Source organism: Petaurus breviceps, unplaced genomic scaffold (assembly GCF_028583685.1).
Source record: "Petaurus breviceps papuanus isolate PSGF00001 unplaced genomic scaffold, PetGlider_PUasm1.0 90574, whole genome shotgun sequence".
In the NCBI taxonomy this organism is placed as follows: domain Eukaryota; kingdom Metazoa; phylum Chordata; class Mammalia; order Diprotodontia; family Petauridae; genus Petaurus; species Petaurus breviceps.
This window is the reverse complement of record NW_027187277.1, coordinates 6,290,111-6,306,861: the sequence shown is the minus strand read 5'-3', so window position 1 is coordinate 6,306,861 and position 16,751 is coordinate 6,290,111. Positions and strand designations below refer to the sequence as shown.

Genomic DNA, 16,751 nt, shown 5'->3' with positions numbered 1-16,751 from the left:
ATGATGGATTCTCCAGACGTGGTGAGTAACATGGGGGTGGGTGGGCAGTGATGTATCTTTGAAAGGAAGAATTCCTCATGTTTTTCAGTGTGCTATATACTCAATTACCTGTTTGAGAGAGAAGATTCTGTACTCATAAGTTTTACATTTTAAAAAGCATTTTACACTCTATCTCATTTATCTTTGTTTTTTTTCTCTTTGTTTTTCTCTTTTCTCTCTCTCTCTCTCTTTCTTTCTTTTTTTCTTTCTCTCTCTCTCTTCCTTCCTTCCTTCCTTCCTTCCTTCCTTCCTTCCTTCCTTCCTTCCTTCCTTCTTTACTCTAAATAATTTGCTGAATGCCGATAGTAAGCTGCAGATACTAGCTGGGATGTGAAAACAAAATGGCTGAAGTATATACTCAAGAACTACATTGGATATTCCATACAGCTAACAGAATGAAGGAGTGGAAGGCAAAATATCAGCATGTTTTTCTTATTTGGAATTGAACTGTGTGTTGAAAAAAAGATTAGATTGAATTTGTGTAATAGGAAATGGGGCTGGTCAAATAGTCCAAGACCAGCCCTGGGCCCCCTGTTACATGTTTATATAGTTTAATAAAAACACCTTTGAAACATTTATAAAGTAAAGGGAATTAAAAAAGTAAAGTGACGAAGAATAGTGTCAAATATCTGTTAAGATATATGTTTTAAATTTGTATTAACTATAGCTATGCAAAAGTTCTTGACTGCTTCATTGGGGAATAGATGGAATTCCTTGATTAGGGAATGAAGCCATGCTATAGTAGTTGTTGAAAGTGAGTTGCTCTATGCTTCTTCAGACTTTGCTATATAATGGCAGCTAAGGGGACAAAAGTGCATAGGGGACACCCAGCTCCAGCATTTATTCTCATCCTTAATTAAGCCACATGTTTAATGACCAGAAAAAATTTTGTAGAGGCAATATTTAGAATTGTCTTCAGAATTAAAATGTATGGTAGTTTCATGAGCATGAATAAAGATAGTACCCTTGGAAAGTCATAGGCTTCACCTCATGAAAAAAAAAGCCTAAGGGTAATCACAAGACAGAGTAATCAAAGATTTGAAAATATCCTCTCTCTCCCTCTTTCTCTCTCTTCATTGAAAAGGAGGTGGAAGTGGAGTTGGAGACCAGCCATGGAAATTCTGAAGTAGTCACTGGGACTAATTCTGAGCTCTCAACAGCTGAGGCCCCTTTTTCTTTTAGATCATTCTTTGGTTTTGATGATTTAAAAATGGAACCTGCTGACATTGGACCAGGTAGGTTTCTCTCTCTCTCATCCTTATGGTTAACACTATACAATATGCCTTTTAATCTCCCCATGTGTTTTCATGTCCTAGAGGGTATCGGATAAACTTCTTATGATCACAGAATGCTACAGTCTTAAACAAAAACAAGTGATTTATTGGTTCAACACCCTGCCACCTTCAGCTAGGTATTCAGAATGGATAGTTATTGAATTTCCTAAAGCCTCCTCTCAGTAGCTTGTTAACAGTGTTTTATTATGATGACAATCAAATTCTCCCTCATCTCTCTTTTTGGATGAGATCATTATAGGGAGGTTTCTGTAAGGAGCTTCCTCTATCATTTCGGATGGGCATCTTTTCTTACAGAATTTCTAGGGGGTCCTAAGATTATGTGACTTACTTAGGGTCAGAGAAGGGACTTGAACTCAAATCTTCCTTTCTTTGAGGCAAATTATTCACTGACACATTGTTCCTCCCTACACTTAGTAATTCTTTCTTTTGTCCAACCAAATCCTCTACCTTGCTTTAAACCCATTTTTCCATTAGTATTCCAGGAGCATGGAAGCGTCTGAAACATTATATATGTAAAGGAAAGAACATTGAATTGAAATATAAGACCTTGATTTGAGTGCTGGTGTCACACACAGCTTAGGTACTTCTCTGAGACTCAATTCTCTCATCAGTAAAATGAATAATGTAGAATTCATACTATATATTTCACGGAGTTGTTTGAGAAATAAAAGCAAGATGCATGTGAAGAAAGTGCTTTGTAACCTTAAAGCATTATACAAAGTGTTTTTATAAATTTACAGCAATGTATGTCATAAGAATATGCCTGTCCCTCATTAAGACCTTTTATAGAAATGAATCATCATCCCTTATCTACTTCAGTTCAGATCATATTGCTTCTTATGTGAAATCAGGTGGTTGGTTTTAAGTTTCCAGAAATATTTGTAGCAGGTTGCAGGGGAGGAGGAGCAAGATGTGTTTTTCACCTTATTCTCTGATTCATGGGGAAAACAAGCTGTATGAATTATTTAAGTTATGAATGAATGAATGAAATGGCATTTACCAGGTGCTTACTATGTGCCAAGCTCATGTAAAGGCAGTGAGGATATGAATACAAAAGCAAAAAGAGGCCCCACCCTCAAGGAATTTTGTTCTGTTGTGGAAAAATCACCTACCTACTCCTACTAATGTCAGCCAAAGAGAGCATTGGATTAAGAATATTACCTGAGGGGTGTCTTGGTGGTGCAGTGGATAGAGCACTGGCCCTGGAGTCAGAAGGACCTGAGTTCAAATCAGACCTCAAACACTTAACACACACACACACACAATAGCCATGTGACCTTGAGCAAGTCACTTTAACCTCAATTGTCCTACCTTCCCCCTCCCTCACCCCAAAAGCAAAAACAAACAAAAAAGAATATTACCTGAGATTGTGAGGAAAGCCATTGGGTAATAAATTGACACATATCATCTAGGAGCAACAGCAGGTTTGATATGATCATCAGTGGCTCATAGTTTTCAGAGCTCCAGGCAAGTGGGGAAGAAAGTGTTCTGGAATAGATAGTTGGTAAAGAGGTATAACCCCTATCCCAAGACTCATCAATACGGGACTCTTTCCTTACTGGTGGAAATGAATGCTCTGCCTTGCATGAGAGGCAGAGAGGAGTTGGGGAGAGGCAAGAGTTTTAGTTCTCCACCAATCCCTTTTGGAACTCTTCAAGGTCAGTTGCTTTGTGACTCTCCAAGCATTAGTCCTCTTCAGGACTCTTAAATCTTCGAGGTTTTTTTTCAGAACTCATCAAGTGTTGAATTGCTTTGGATGCTTCTGGCTTCCAGCTTTGATAGATAGCATAGCAGAAGTTAACCCCATTTCAGGTTACTGAAGGAAAAGATTCTGGGAAGACATGAATAAAGTTGCCAATCTTCATAATGTCCCTAATCCCAGTTTACTACACTGAAGACTTTCAGGAATTTTCCCTCGGATGAAATCCAAGACTCCCTTGAATTATCTTAATCCCAATGGAAGTTTCTTCATTCTGTACTGTCTAACACATATTCTCCTATGTATACCTTCTCTGGTTTCTGCCTTTCTGTGATTTATATCAATGTTTTTCTTTGCTATTTGTTATGCGTGTTCATTGCAGAATTTTTCTTAGGTGGGCAAGGAGTCAAACCTTGGATATAAAGCTTGAGATTCACCTTCCCCTTGATGATGATGACCAAACAATTGGAAGTTAGATTGAATCCCTAGATCATATCCTCTAGACTAATAATATTTAAGGGAGTACATATAATTCTAGTTCAGTATCTCTCTCTCTGAGTAGAGCAGAGAAGCTTCTGGTCCTAACTTCTGGCTTCCCTCTTGGCAGGAATGACCTCCCCCCAACCTGAGAAGGATTGGCATAGAAAAGGTTAGCAATATCCATTCTGCCTCCCTTTGGGCCATAGCACAACAGTTTTCTCCTTTCATGTGGGCCTCTCTATACTTGAGGGGTTTTTTTCTACAGAGGTTATGGAGGAGGCGGCCAAAGTAGAGAGAATGAAGTGAAATGAAGGATGACTGGAGCTTTCCTGAAACTGTGTTTTGGGAAAGGCAGTCACCAACCAGGAGAATAGTGTCAGATAGCAGAAGTTCCTCCAAGTCAAAATCTTTGGTGTGGGCCTGAAGGGGTGAATGAGTAGTTGTGGAAAGTAAGAAATCACTTAAAGACTTTTCAAAGCGATTTGTTGATTTACTTATTCAGAGAGCCACAGAGATGACTATGAAAGAAAGGATCATGTGAGAATTTGGTCCAAGCCTCAAAGAATAATTAAATGGATGTTACCTTAATTGATTTCATTAAACATTCTGGACTATTGATCTAGAGAGAAGCATTAATAGTTACCTCAGAAGGAATTAACTCAATATCTTCTGAAGTGTTTTTTTTTTTCAGACTTTCTCATTGAGATAGAAAAATGGGCAGGGGCTATGGTCATAGTGACTACAGTTCTTTGCCAGTGTGAGACCACTAGAGGCCCCTAGAAGATCTAAGGAGATATTAATTTCATGAATAGGAGAACAGTTAGCAAGCACACAAGAGTCTGTTTAGTATTTCTAACTCAGAAAAGAAAATATTGGGGTTTTGATCTTATGTTTTGAACTCTAGTCCTAAATGTGCTTTTTTGAAACCATAACTTGTACAATGATATACATAATTTAAGATGCCAACTTAAGAAAACAAAACGCTAAATTGAAATAACACATTTAAATTCATGCATTTATTACTTAGAACTAGGGTTCTTAATCTGTCTTTTACCATGGACTTTGGTATTCTTTCAAAGTCTATGGGGCGGGGCAGAGCCAAGATGGAGGAATAGAAGCACGACCTTCCCGGGACTCCAGCTTCCACCCTCCCTAATCCATGTAAAAAGAGGATTCTAAACAAACTTTGGAGCTACAGAACCCACAAAATGACATAGAGAAGCTAACCTCCCGCTGAGAACAGCCCGGCAGGCCAGCAGGAATCCAGCACAGTGCTCGGGGAGCCAAGACCAGCCCCACACCAAGGCTTTAGCCCCAGGGTGGGCCTGACCAGCCTCTGTCCAGAGGGACTGCAGATCAGCAGCAGCTGTGGCAGTTACCAGATTTATCAACACATAGATGCGAAGGACAAAGTGAGAGGTCAGTGCAGTCTGGACTTTGGGACCAGTAAGTGGGAGTGCGTGGCTTTTACCCCCGGGGTGAGAAGCCGCTGAGACGCTGGCACAGCCAGCAGCACCACATGGGGGCTTCAGCTCCTGGCCTGCAGAGTATAGGGGGATCAAGCACCAGTTTGAGGGGTAATCGCTCTTGCTTTAACCTGCTTGGATCTGGATTGCAGTCTACGGTGGAGGTTCTGGGGTGTGTGTCCAGCTTGCCAGAGCATGTGGAGACCTCAGAGAGGGCACCCATCTAATACCTCCAGCAGCTGAAAAAACCCTAGCCTTCGGGATGAAAGCTCCCCTGTCTGGTGGCAGAGTCCTACTGTGGCAAAACCCCAAAAGTCAAGTAATTGAGTGGCAAAATGAGCAGGCAAAGGAAACAAAGCAGACAGAAGATTCCAACAATACAGTCCTATTTTGGGGACAAAAAAGAGCAAAGCATAGAACAGGAGGAAAACAGTGAAGTCAGAACTCCTGCATCAAAAGCTTCAAAGGAAAATACAAGCTGGTTACAGGCCATAGAGGACCTTAAGAAGCAGATAAGAGAAGTGGAGGAAAAATTGGGAAGAGAAATGAGAACAATGCAAGAAAATTATGAAATGAGAGTCAACAGCCTGACTGAGGAAAATCATACCTTAAAAAACAGACTGACTCAAATGGCAAAGGAGGCTCAAAAAGGCAATGAGGAGAAGAATGCTTTAAAAAGTTGAATTTGCCAGATGGAAAAAGAATCTCAAAAGCTCAATGAGGAGAATCATTGCTTCAGAATTAGATTGGAGCAAATGGAAGCTAATGACTTTATGAGAAATCAAGATGCTGTTAAACAGATCCAAACAAATGAAAAAATAGAAGGCAATGTGAAATATTTCATGGGAAAAACCACTGACCTGGAAAATAGATCCAGGAGAGATAATTTAGAAATTATTGTACAAAGTCTATGGACCCCTTCTCTGAATAATGTTTTTAAAAGCATGAAATAAAATAATTTAAGATTACAAAGGAAGAACATTTTATTAAGGATTAATATTTTTATATAATATAAATTTATCTACAGGTAAAGATAGGGATTTCTTAAAGATTCAATTTTTCCTATGCAATTTTATAGAACCCTTGAAATCTACACATAGACTCCAGGTTAAGAACCTTTGATGGGGAAAGAGTTTTCTATTCTTCAAGTCTTCCAAGTCTGCCACTTTCTTCTTCTATTAAGCAGTCCTCCTTTTCATCATTGCTTAATTGAAAATGAAGTAACTTTACCTGTTAACTTTTGTCCTACTTCTCTTTTCACTTGCTATATGAACATTAACTTGTTGACATTCAATCTTTATGTCCCATTCCTTTCCCTTCTCCTATTCTGCCTTTGCTTATTTTCTTTTGTTTTCCTCTTTTCCAACCTCTTTCCTTAGCTTATATCTTTTTTGAATTTCAGCAGATCAACATAATAAATTAATCACAACTCACATTAAGTAGCATTTTGACTTGCAAAACCCCCTCCCCCTGTGTCTTAGAGGTGGATAGTACTTGTATTATTACTCCTATTTTATGTATGAGGAAGCTGAAGCTCAAAGGGGTTTTGTCTTGTCCTTGACCACACAGTTAGTCTAGAATTCAAATCCAGATCTTCACATTCCAAGTCCATTTCTCTTTCCACTACTCCAGCATTAAGTACCTGCTGACACTAAGACACTAATATAAATAAGAAGTGATTCCTGACTATGATCCAATGTAGATTAAAAAAACAAACAAACCTATATACAAAGAACAAGATTACAAAATAGAATGCAGTTAGTCCTTAAAAGACATATAAACAAATTGATATGAAAATTCATATCATCAATATGATTTTGGGTCAGGGAAAGGAAGATGTTATGGAGGAAGTAGCATCTGAGCAGGACCTTATGAATGAACTGGATTTAAATAAACATGGAAAGGGAGTGAAGAGATGAGAGTGTAAAAAGGAAGAGGGAATGAGTTAAGCAGGAAAGAGTGAGGTGAATTCAGGGATCAGTTCATAAATGATCATGCTTCAGAAACTATTTGACATTTTTTCAGAGCTATATATACATTTCACAGGACAGAAATACAGATCTGCACATCACACAGTGGGTACTTTTTCACTTGTTGCTATAAGCAATATGGCATAGTGAATAGAGTGCTGGACCTGGAATCAGAAAGAACTTGACACCAATCTTGCATTAGCAACTTACAAGCTGTGGCATACTGAATGAGTCACTCTTTCTGAAGCATTATTGCCTCATCTGCAAAATGGGATTAATATTAGCACTTCAAAAGTTTTTTTGTGAGGATGAAATGAGGTAATTTATATACAATGCTTTACAAAATTTAAAATACACTAGTATTTCTGAGTATTTATTATAGTCATTGTTTTCATCTAATTGTCATCTTTTTCAAGGTGTTCAGATAGAAATGGTTATGGAATATGTCATTATCTTACTTTTACTCATTTTTGCATTTCAAATTAAATAGTTTTTTAAATTAACAAGCATTTATTTTCTTTCCTCACCTCCACATACATCCTCCTTAGGGGGGAAAAAACTTTTATAACAAATATATGTATTAAAAAAAACCTCCTACACTGGTTACATTTTGCTCTTTGTCAGGAGGTGGTAGCATTCTTCACCATTGGCCTTTTGGAATTATGTTCATTCATCCCTTGGACAGAATTCTCAAGTCTTTTAAGGTTATTTGGTTTTTAAAATGTTGTTATAATGTAAATTGCGCTCTTGGTGCAACTCAGTTCACTTTGCATCAGTTCATACAAGTCTTCCCAGGTTTCTCTGAAACCATCCTCTTTGTTGTTTCTTATAGCACAATAGTATTCAATCACATTAATATAATTTAATTGTTCAATCTCTTCTCAATGATAATTTTCTGAGTTTTTAATTCTTTGTCATCATAAAAGAACTGTTATACATTTCTATGTACATGAGGCAGCTGGATAGTTCTAATAGATAGAGCTCCAGGCCTGGTGTTAGGAAGACCTGAGTTCAGCCTGAGATGCTAGCTCTGTGACCCTGAACAAGTTACTCATTTTCTCATTTGTAAAATGGGGATAATAATTGTACTTACTTCCCAGGGTTGTTATGAGGATCATAACAAATGAGACAATAATTGCAAATCATTAGCAAAATGCCTGGCACCTAGTAAGTGCTATGTAAATGTTAGCTATTGTTGTTGTTATTATTATATAAATCTTTCTTTTTCTTTTTCTATGTTTTAATAGATCATAGCCTAGCAGAGTTTTTACTGGGTCAGTGTTTGCACATTTGAGTAACTTTTGGGGTATTGTTCCAAATTGCTTTTTAGAATGGCTGGACCAATTCATGGTGAATTAATGTGCCTATTTTTCTGCAGCCCTTCAAATATTTGTCCTATACTTTTTTTTCTCTGATGATTTGAGGTGGAATTCCAAAGTACCTTTAATTTTCCTTTCTCTAATTATCAGTGATTTAGAGCAGTAGTATCAAACTCATATAAACAGGGGCCACTAAATTATACATAAGGAATCCTATAGGCTGTATACTGACTTTGTTTTAAAATATAATATTATCCATCTTTTATTGTTTTTTATTTTGTTAAATATTTCCCAATTTCATTTTAATCTGGTTCACACTGTGCTTGGAAATGCTGTGGGTTGCATATAAACCATAGGCAATATATTTGACACTAACTTTAAAACTTTTTTTTTACATGGTAATTGGTAGTTTGACTTTCTTCACTTTGAGAACTGGCTCTTAATACCCTTAACCATTTATCAGGAAGCATGGAAGAGGAAGCTGATAAGGAAAGATATAAAGAGAAAAGTGAGGATGTTATGACTAAAGCCAGGAAAGAAGACAATGGGATTGTGATGATCTCTTCAGGGTCAAAGAAGGACTAATTCTTATAGATTTGAATTAGTTCCTTACATCTTTTAGAAATAAGATCTTTATCTGGGAAAACAAGCTATAGAGATTTTCTCCTACTTTACTGTTTCCTCTTTAATCTTTGCTGCATTGTTTTTTTTGGAGGGGGATGCAAAAAATTTTTTTAAATTTTATATAACAAAAATTTTTATTTGATATTTTATGATCTTTTCTTTTACTTGCTTCATTATGAAGTTTAGCTGTAGACCTGAAAGGTAATTTCTTCTTTTCTCTAATTTTGCTTATGTTGTGGTTTTTTCTCTCTCAATCTAAAGTATGTATCCATGTGGAGATTTGGAGCTTATTTTGATAGATGATGTGAGATGTTGATCTAAACCTAATTTTTGTCAGACTACTTCCCAGTTTTCACTTCAGTTTTTGTTAAATAGTGAGTCCTTATTCTAGGAACTGAGGTCTTTAGGAACCTAGGCCACCTGTGTGTGTGGCCCTTATTTGTTCCACTTATCAACCTCTCTATTTTTAAACTAGCACCATATTACTTTCATGATTATTGCTTAGAATTGAGATCTGGTAGTTCTATCCTAATTCCTTTTTTAAAAAATTACTTTCTTTGTGAGTTCCTTCAGATACATTTTATTATTATTTTTCCTACACCAAATAAATAAATTTAGCTAATGTAATTTTATGCATTCAACCTATACATGAGTAATTAGTATTTCTCTAATTCTCTAGTTTCCATTCCTTCCTCTATTCAGTTATCAAAGTGATCTTCCTAAAGCACACATCTGTCCATGTCATCCTTCATTTATTAAAATTCAGTAACTTCCTATTATCTCGAAAATGACATGTAAAATTGTGTTTGACTTTTAAGGTCCTACATAAGGTAGTCCCTTATTTCCTTTCTTTGCTTTTTCATACCTTACTCTTTTTACATACTTTTTAATCCAATGACATTGGGCTTCTTGACATAAGAACTTAATATAACATACTCCATTTCTTAACTCTCTGGATTTTCATTGACTGTTCCTGTGATTGATATTTTTTCCCTCCTCATCTCCAGCATCTGGTTTTCCTGAAAATATCAGCTAAGATCCCATCTTCTGCAAGATGCCTTTCCCATTGTCCCTTAATGGCAATATCTTATCTCTGAGATTATCTCAAATTTATCCTGCATACATCTTATTTGTGCATAGTTGTTTGAATGTTATTTTCTCCATGAGACTGTAAACTCCTTGAGAACAGAAACATTTTTTTTTTAACATTTATTTGTGTCCCTGGTGCTTAACACAATGCTTGTCATGTAGTAGTTTTGTAATAAGTATTTGTTGACTTGGCTTGCCTTCTCTATAACCATAAAGTGTGTTATAAAAGTGACTTATGGGGCAGCCAGGTAGCACAGCGAGTAAGAGCACCGGCCTCAGTGTCAGGATGAACTGGGGGATTGAATGTGGGCTCAGACACTTAGCATCCACCCAGAAACACCTGGCCATGTAAACTTGAGAAGGTTAATTAACCCCAATTGCTTTAAAAAAAAAGTGACATATAATTGTTGTATGTATCTTGGCAGGTAAATTTTCAAGTACTTTATATATTCTCTGATTATTATTATTATTTTAATTTTTTATTGAATTATTTATTTAGTTAAGGGTTTTTTTGGAGGGCAATTGGGGTTGAGTGACTTGTCCAAGGTTACATGGCTAGTTTTTGTGCTGAGTGTCTGAGGCCAGATCTGAACCCAGGTCCTCCTGACTCTAGGGCTGGTGATCTATTCACTGCACCAACTAGCCACCCTCTGATTATTTTAAAGGTGATTTTTCTTTCTATTCTTCCTGGGTTTTATTTGCAATTCACAGAAATACTAATAATCATGTGGATATAGTTTATATCCTGCAACTTACTTCCAGAAAAATTTTTGACAAAATCCAGAGATTCCATGATTTAAAAAATGCTACAATTACCCAAAGGAAAAAGCTCAAGTTTAAATGAGTCACAGTGAGGTTTAAAAAGATTTGGCATTTACCACTATAAAGAGGAGAACTTGGAATATAATATGCCCCAAAACAAAAAATACAGGTTTTCAATAAAAAGTAATTTAGCCAGAAGAATGCAGTATAATTGTACAGGGAGCAAAAAAGGATCTTTAATGAAAGAGAGGACTTCCAAGAATTCCTAATGAAAAGATAAGAGCTGAATAGATACCTTGAAATGAAGACACAGAAGTCAAGAGTACTCTAGAAATGTAAATATGTTAGAGGAATATAAAAGAATGACACAAAGATGAAGTGTTAACATTCTGATAGACTGAGAAGAAATAAATGTCCCTTCACAACCCTAATGTGATTAGCTGGAGGGAATGTCAAAAAGGGAGTTTTATATATAACAAAGGATCTGGAAGTACTATTTATAAGTTTGTTTTAAATAAAGGCAATGGGAGGTAAAAAGTAATTTACTAGGGAAGAAAAGAAGTGTGTTTGTGTGTGTGTGTGTGTGTGTGTGTGTGTATGTTGGGGGGCTTATTATTCATATAACTGAGGTACACAAGTTATATATTATACCAAAAAAGAAGTGCAGCTAATTAATCACTTGAAACTCAATTCCTTCTCAGTGCATCAAAGGAGGATAGAACACACACACAGAGACAAGTTTGATATAGAAATACATTCGACTTAAAAGAAAAGAAAGGGATTGGATGGTGGAGAGGGCAGAACTGAGATGGCAGAAATGATTGGTATAGTCATGGAGATATTAGTCATAATTAAAACAAATTATAACCTTAGAGAGTGAATCATGAAAGGGGTTTATAGAAAGAAAGGTAGTAAATAAATTAAAAATAAAAAGAAAAGAAAAAAAAGAAAGGTAAAAAAAAACATGTTTGTGGTCTCAACAAAAGGAAGAAAAGCAAGGAAGAGCAGTAGAAACAGATTGAATCAAGCATATACCACTCATGTTGAACATATTCAATTTTTCTGACTATTCTCTTCTACATGGTTAAGTTATAGATTTCCATGTACCTGTTGTGCACACACACACACACACACACACGTTTACCCCCAAATACATGAAAAAAGCAAACAAATGCAAGAAGTTAAGTACCTGGATAGAATTTTAGAAAGTTTAGCTCTTTGTTGGTTGCTAATTGGAAATGTAAAAGAATGTATGTGTTACTCTGTGTGTATACATATACGCATACATATATTTATAGAAATATACATGTGTAAATGTATATAAGTGTATACATATTTTTCTATCCACATGTCTCCATTTCTTCCTTATAAATATTTATTTCTCAAAATTACATGGCAATTTTTAAAATTGACCACATTTCAAGACATTAAAAACCCCACAAAATTTATAAAATCCTACATATTAAATGTACTCTTTATTGACCAGAATGTGATAAAATTTTAATCAATAAAGGGCATTGAGCAAGGTAGATTAAATAACCTTAAAGAACTGATGGGATCAAAGAATGTCATGGAAAAAAAGACATAATTTAATCATTAAATATAATCACAATAACTTTCCTGCAACCATTTTAAAGCTGCATACAACCAACCACCAGTGTAATGTTATTTCTATACTACTTGCAACCATCAGATATCCTCTCTACCATGGAACATGAGTAAGTACAAGTGGAAGATGCTTTGAGATCCAAAATCAATGAAAACTAGAAGCAACAAGGTGGTGGTAAAATGTTTTTTCAGAGACTAAGATGGGATACAGGTAAGAATGATCGATCAAGTACTTATCTTATTTTGGAGAGGTGCTAGTGTAGCAGCAACCACCCCACTGTTCCTAGGGTGTCTGCCAACACAGGTTCTTGGATTTGCTTTGATAAAGGAAAGCAACTCAAAATGGGTTAACAAGCTTACTTTAATCAGTCAAATATGTATCGTTTGCCTAGTTCAGGGGAAAAAGGTCAGCACCCTGAACTTCAGAATACACAGAATTATCAAGACAGAGAAACAGATCAAGTATACAGTTTCCAAACTGTCCAACCATTACATCCATACCAAATCAACATCTGGGTTTCAACATCTGGGTTTTTCAAAGCCAGGGGGCTCTCAACAACGGCTTCCCAGAATCTCATCTGATCAAATCACAGAACACTTCTCAAAGTGAGCCCCAAAACAAAGCTACACATCAGGGCTTATATAGCCTTCTGCTGGCTCAGAGAATGTAACAACCTTATTGACTCACTGCCCAATCAAAAAGTATCCACTGAAAAATAAGCCTCCGACCCCAGGCTCTAGGTGCACTTTAGCCTAGGGACAGGGAAGATCTTTAAATTTGCATTTCCATTACAGCTAGGCAAATGATTAAAACAGATCTAGTCACTGGAATATCAAGGCAATTTGGATTTTTGCTTTGCAAAATGCTGCCAGTGTTCATAGGGTCCTAGAAGTTAATAAATAATAATAATGTTATCACTATAATAGTATTACATAGTTTATTCTATATCATATATTATACTTAACTAATAGTCTGGATGATAAGTTCATAGAACTTCAAAAAGCCAAAACTTTAAAAAGAATTCCCCTCTCCCAAAGTATTTGTAGATGGATTGAGCATGTATAGTTCTGAAAAATAATCTGTGAATGTTTTGGAACATTTGTAGAGACTGACAAGATCAAAGTTTCTATGGACAAAAGAACAAATGAAAGAAGAGAATTTTGTCTTCTCACATATTTATCTGAAGAGCAAGTGAAGAAATTGCTAGAAAATAGACATCTAATCAGTTCTAGAAAGTATAAAATCGAAATCACACAAACCAAAGAGTTATACAACCAAGAACATCAGAAACACAATGAAGAAAGTGGTCTTATAGCTGATGGACAAGGTGGTACTAGGGTTCATGGTCAACAAAATGCATATGACAAAGTATCATCAGGGTATAATAATCATCAAAAACAATTAGCAACCATAGTAAAGGGAATCTTGGAGAAACCAAGCTCAGATGCTATAGAAACCTATTTTGCAGGATGATGATATTAAATGGTAAGTTGTCTTCTACTGATCTGAGATAATTTTGTAACAGCCTTTTAGGGTACAATGTACACATATGTCCAATTATTGGAAATAATTGATATAGTGTTTTTCTTTTGTCCCTTCTGACCTGTGTAATTACAGATACGTACTTGTGTTTGTAAAAATGTTTTGGCGATAATTTCATGCTAAATTACTCTTTAAAAATACTTGTGGTAAACAATATCAAACAATAAAAAACAAAGATAATGACAGCACTAAGGCAACATAACCAAAATGTAAAAGATTAAGCCAAAGCTGGCCTGAGGAGAAAATTTTAATCTGACTACTTTCATGAACAAAAGATAGAAACAAAAGAACAATTAGTTGGGCATTCAACTAAAAAGTGAATAGATAGCTAATAAAGTAATTACATACAGGTTAGAATTTCTGGATCTCAAAGAAGAAATTAACAAAATTGAAAGTAAATACCTCAAATATTAAATTGATAAAACTGGGAGTTGACTTTAAAAGAATATGTCAATGAGGGGTGGAGCAAAGATGGTAGCATAAAAACAGGACTTCCACATGGCTCTGGCTCTCACTACCTCCAATATATGTAAAAAAAACGACTCTATACAAATTTCAGAATCCACAAAGTGACAAAGAGAAACAAATCTCCCACTGAAGGCAGTCTGGCAGGCCAAAAGGAAGAGTCTATTACATGGGGCTGGGATCCAAGAGCAGTACTCCATGAGCCCCGTGATTTTGACCCCAGGATGTCCCCGACCAGCTGAGGCTGGAGCCAACTTCAGGAGAGTGAATCACCAGCAGCTGTGGTGGTTTCCAGACTTCTCAACCCATAAACACCAAAAAGAAAATAAAAGGTCAGTCGGGAACTCTGCTGGAACTGGGTGGAGAAGAGTGTTGTCTGGCCCCTGTCTCTGGGGTGAGAAGTGATGGAGGTGCTGCGGCTGCAGTTGTTGCCTTGTGGCTGCCTTCAGAGCTCCTGGTCTGCAGATCATAGGGTGACCAAGTGACCATTCAGAGGTAATCACTCTTTCTTTAACCTGCTTGGATATGGATTGCAGTCATGGGTGGTAGCCCTGGGGTGTGTGGCCAGTGTGCCAGAGCTTATGGGTACTGTAGAGAAGTGCCCTCTTAATAGCTCTGGCAGCTGCAAAAACCCCAGCGATTTGGAACATAGCTCTCTGCAATCTGGAAGCAGAGTTCTACTGTGGAAAAGAGCTCAAAAGTCAAACAATTGGCTGGAAATATGAGCAAGCAGAGAAAGCACAAACAGACCATAGAATCCTTTTTTGGGGACAGAAAGGACAGAGGAAGACAAAGAAGTCAGAACACCTGCATCAAAAGCTTCCAAGAAAAATATGAATTGGTTACATGCCATGGAGGAGCTCAAGAAGGATTTTGAAAATCAAGTAAGAGAAGTGGAGGAAAAATTGGGAAGAGGAATGAGAATGATGCAAGAAAATCATAAAAAGCAAGTAAACAGCCTGCTAAAGGAGACCCCCCCAAAATACTGATGAAAATAACACCTTAGAAAATAGACTAACCCAAATGGCAAAAGAGGACCAAAAAGCCAATGAGGAGAAGAATGCCTTAAAAAGCTGAATTTGCCAGATGGAAAAGGAATTTCAAAAACTCATTGAAGAGAATAATTCCTTCAAAATTAGATTGGAGCAAATGGAAGCTACTGACTTTCTGAGAAATCAAGATACTATAAAACAGATCCAAACAAATGAAAAAATAGAAGGCAATGTGAAATATCTCAATGGAAAAACAACTGACCCTGGAAAATAGATCCAGGAGAGATAATTTAAAAGTTATTGGATTACCTGAAAGCCATGATAAAAAAAAGAGCCTAGACACCATCTTTCAAGAAATTATCAAGCAAAATTACCCTGATATTCTAGAACCAGAGAGCAAAAAAGAAATTGAAGGAGTTCACCAATCACCTCTTGAAAAAGATCCCCAAAAGAAAGCTCCTACGAATATTATAGCCAAAATCCAGAGTTCCCAGGTCAAGGAGAAAATACTGCAAGCAGTTAGGAAGAAACAATTTGAGTGTTGTGGAAACACAATCAGGATAACACAAGATCTAGCAGCTTCTACATTAAGAGATCAAAGGGCTTGGAATATGATATTCTGGAGGTCAAAGGAACTAGGATGAAAACCAATGATCACCTACCTAGCAAAACTGAGTAGAATGCTTCAGGGAAAAATATGATCATGCAATGAAATAGAGGATTTTCAAGCATTATTGATGAAAAAACCAGAGCTGAACAGAAAATTAGACTTTCAAGTACAAGAAGCAAAAGAAGCATGAGAAAGTAACCAGGAAAAAGAAATTATAAGGAACTTATTAAAGTTGAACTATTTAAATTCCTACATGGAAATATGATAATTGTAACTCATAAGACTTTTCTCAGTATGAGTACAGTTGAAGGGAATATATACATGTATACATACATGTATGTGTGTACATACATATACATGTATACATATATTTATATGTATGTATAGAAGGGTGCATGTATATAAATATATATGTGAGTGTGTGAATATGTATGTACATGTATTCATAGACAGAGGGTACAGGAGGAGTTGAATATCAAGGGATGATACCCAAAAATAAATAAATAAAACGAAGAGGTGAGAGAGGAATATATTGGGAGAAGGAGAAAGGGAGAGATAAATTAGGGTAAATTATCTCATATAAAAGAGGCAAGATAAAACTGTTACAATGGAGGGGAAGAGAAGGAAGGTGAAAGGGAATGGGCCAACTTTACTCTCATTGAGTTTGGCTTAAGGAAGGAATAACATACACACTCAATTGGGGGGGGAGGGGATAAGAGGAGGGATGATAGAAGGGAGAGCAGAATGGGGGAGAGGATAGTTAGAAGTAAACACTTTTGAAAAGGGACAG

At 36.4% G+C, this 16,751-nt stretch overlaps 1 protein-coding gene across 1 annotated transcript in view; it reads left to right on the top strand.

Annotated features, from left to right (window-relative positions):
• The window catches only part of TMPRSS3 (transmembrane serine protease 3), a 74,281-nt gene continuing 57,530 nt past the window's right edge, over window positions 1-16,751 (top strand). Inside the window, exons 1-2 of the mRNA XM_069063483.1 lie at window positions 1-21; window positions 1,124-1,274. Of these exons, the coding sequence (XP_068919584.1) occupies window positions 1-21; window positions 1,124-1,274 (172 nt within the window). The remainder of the gene's footprint in view (window positions 22-1,123; window positions 1,275-16,751) is intronic.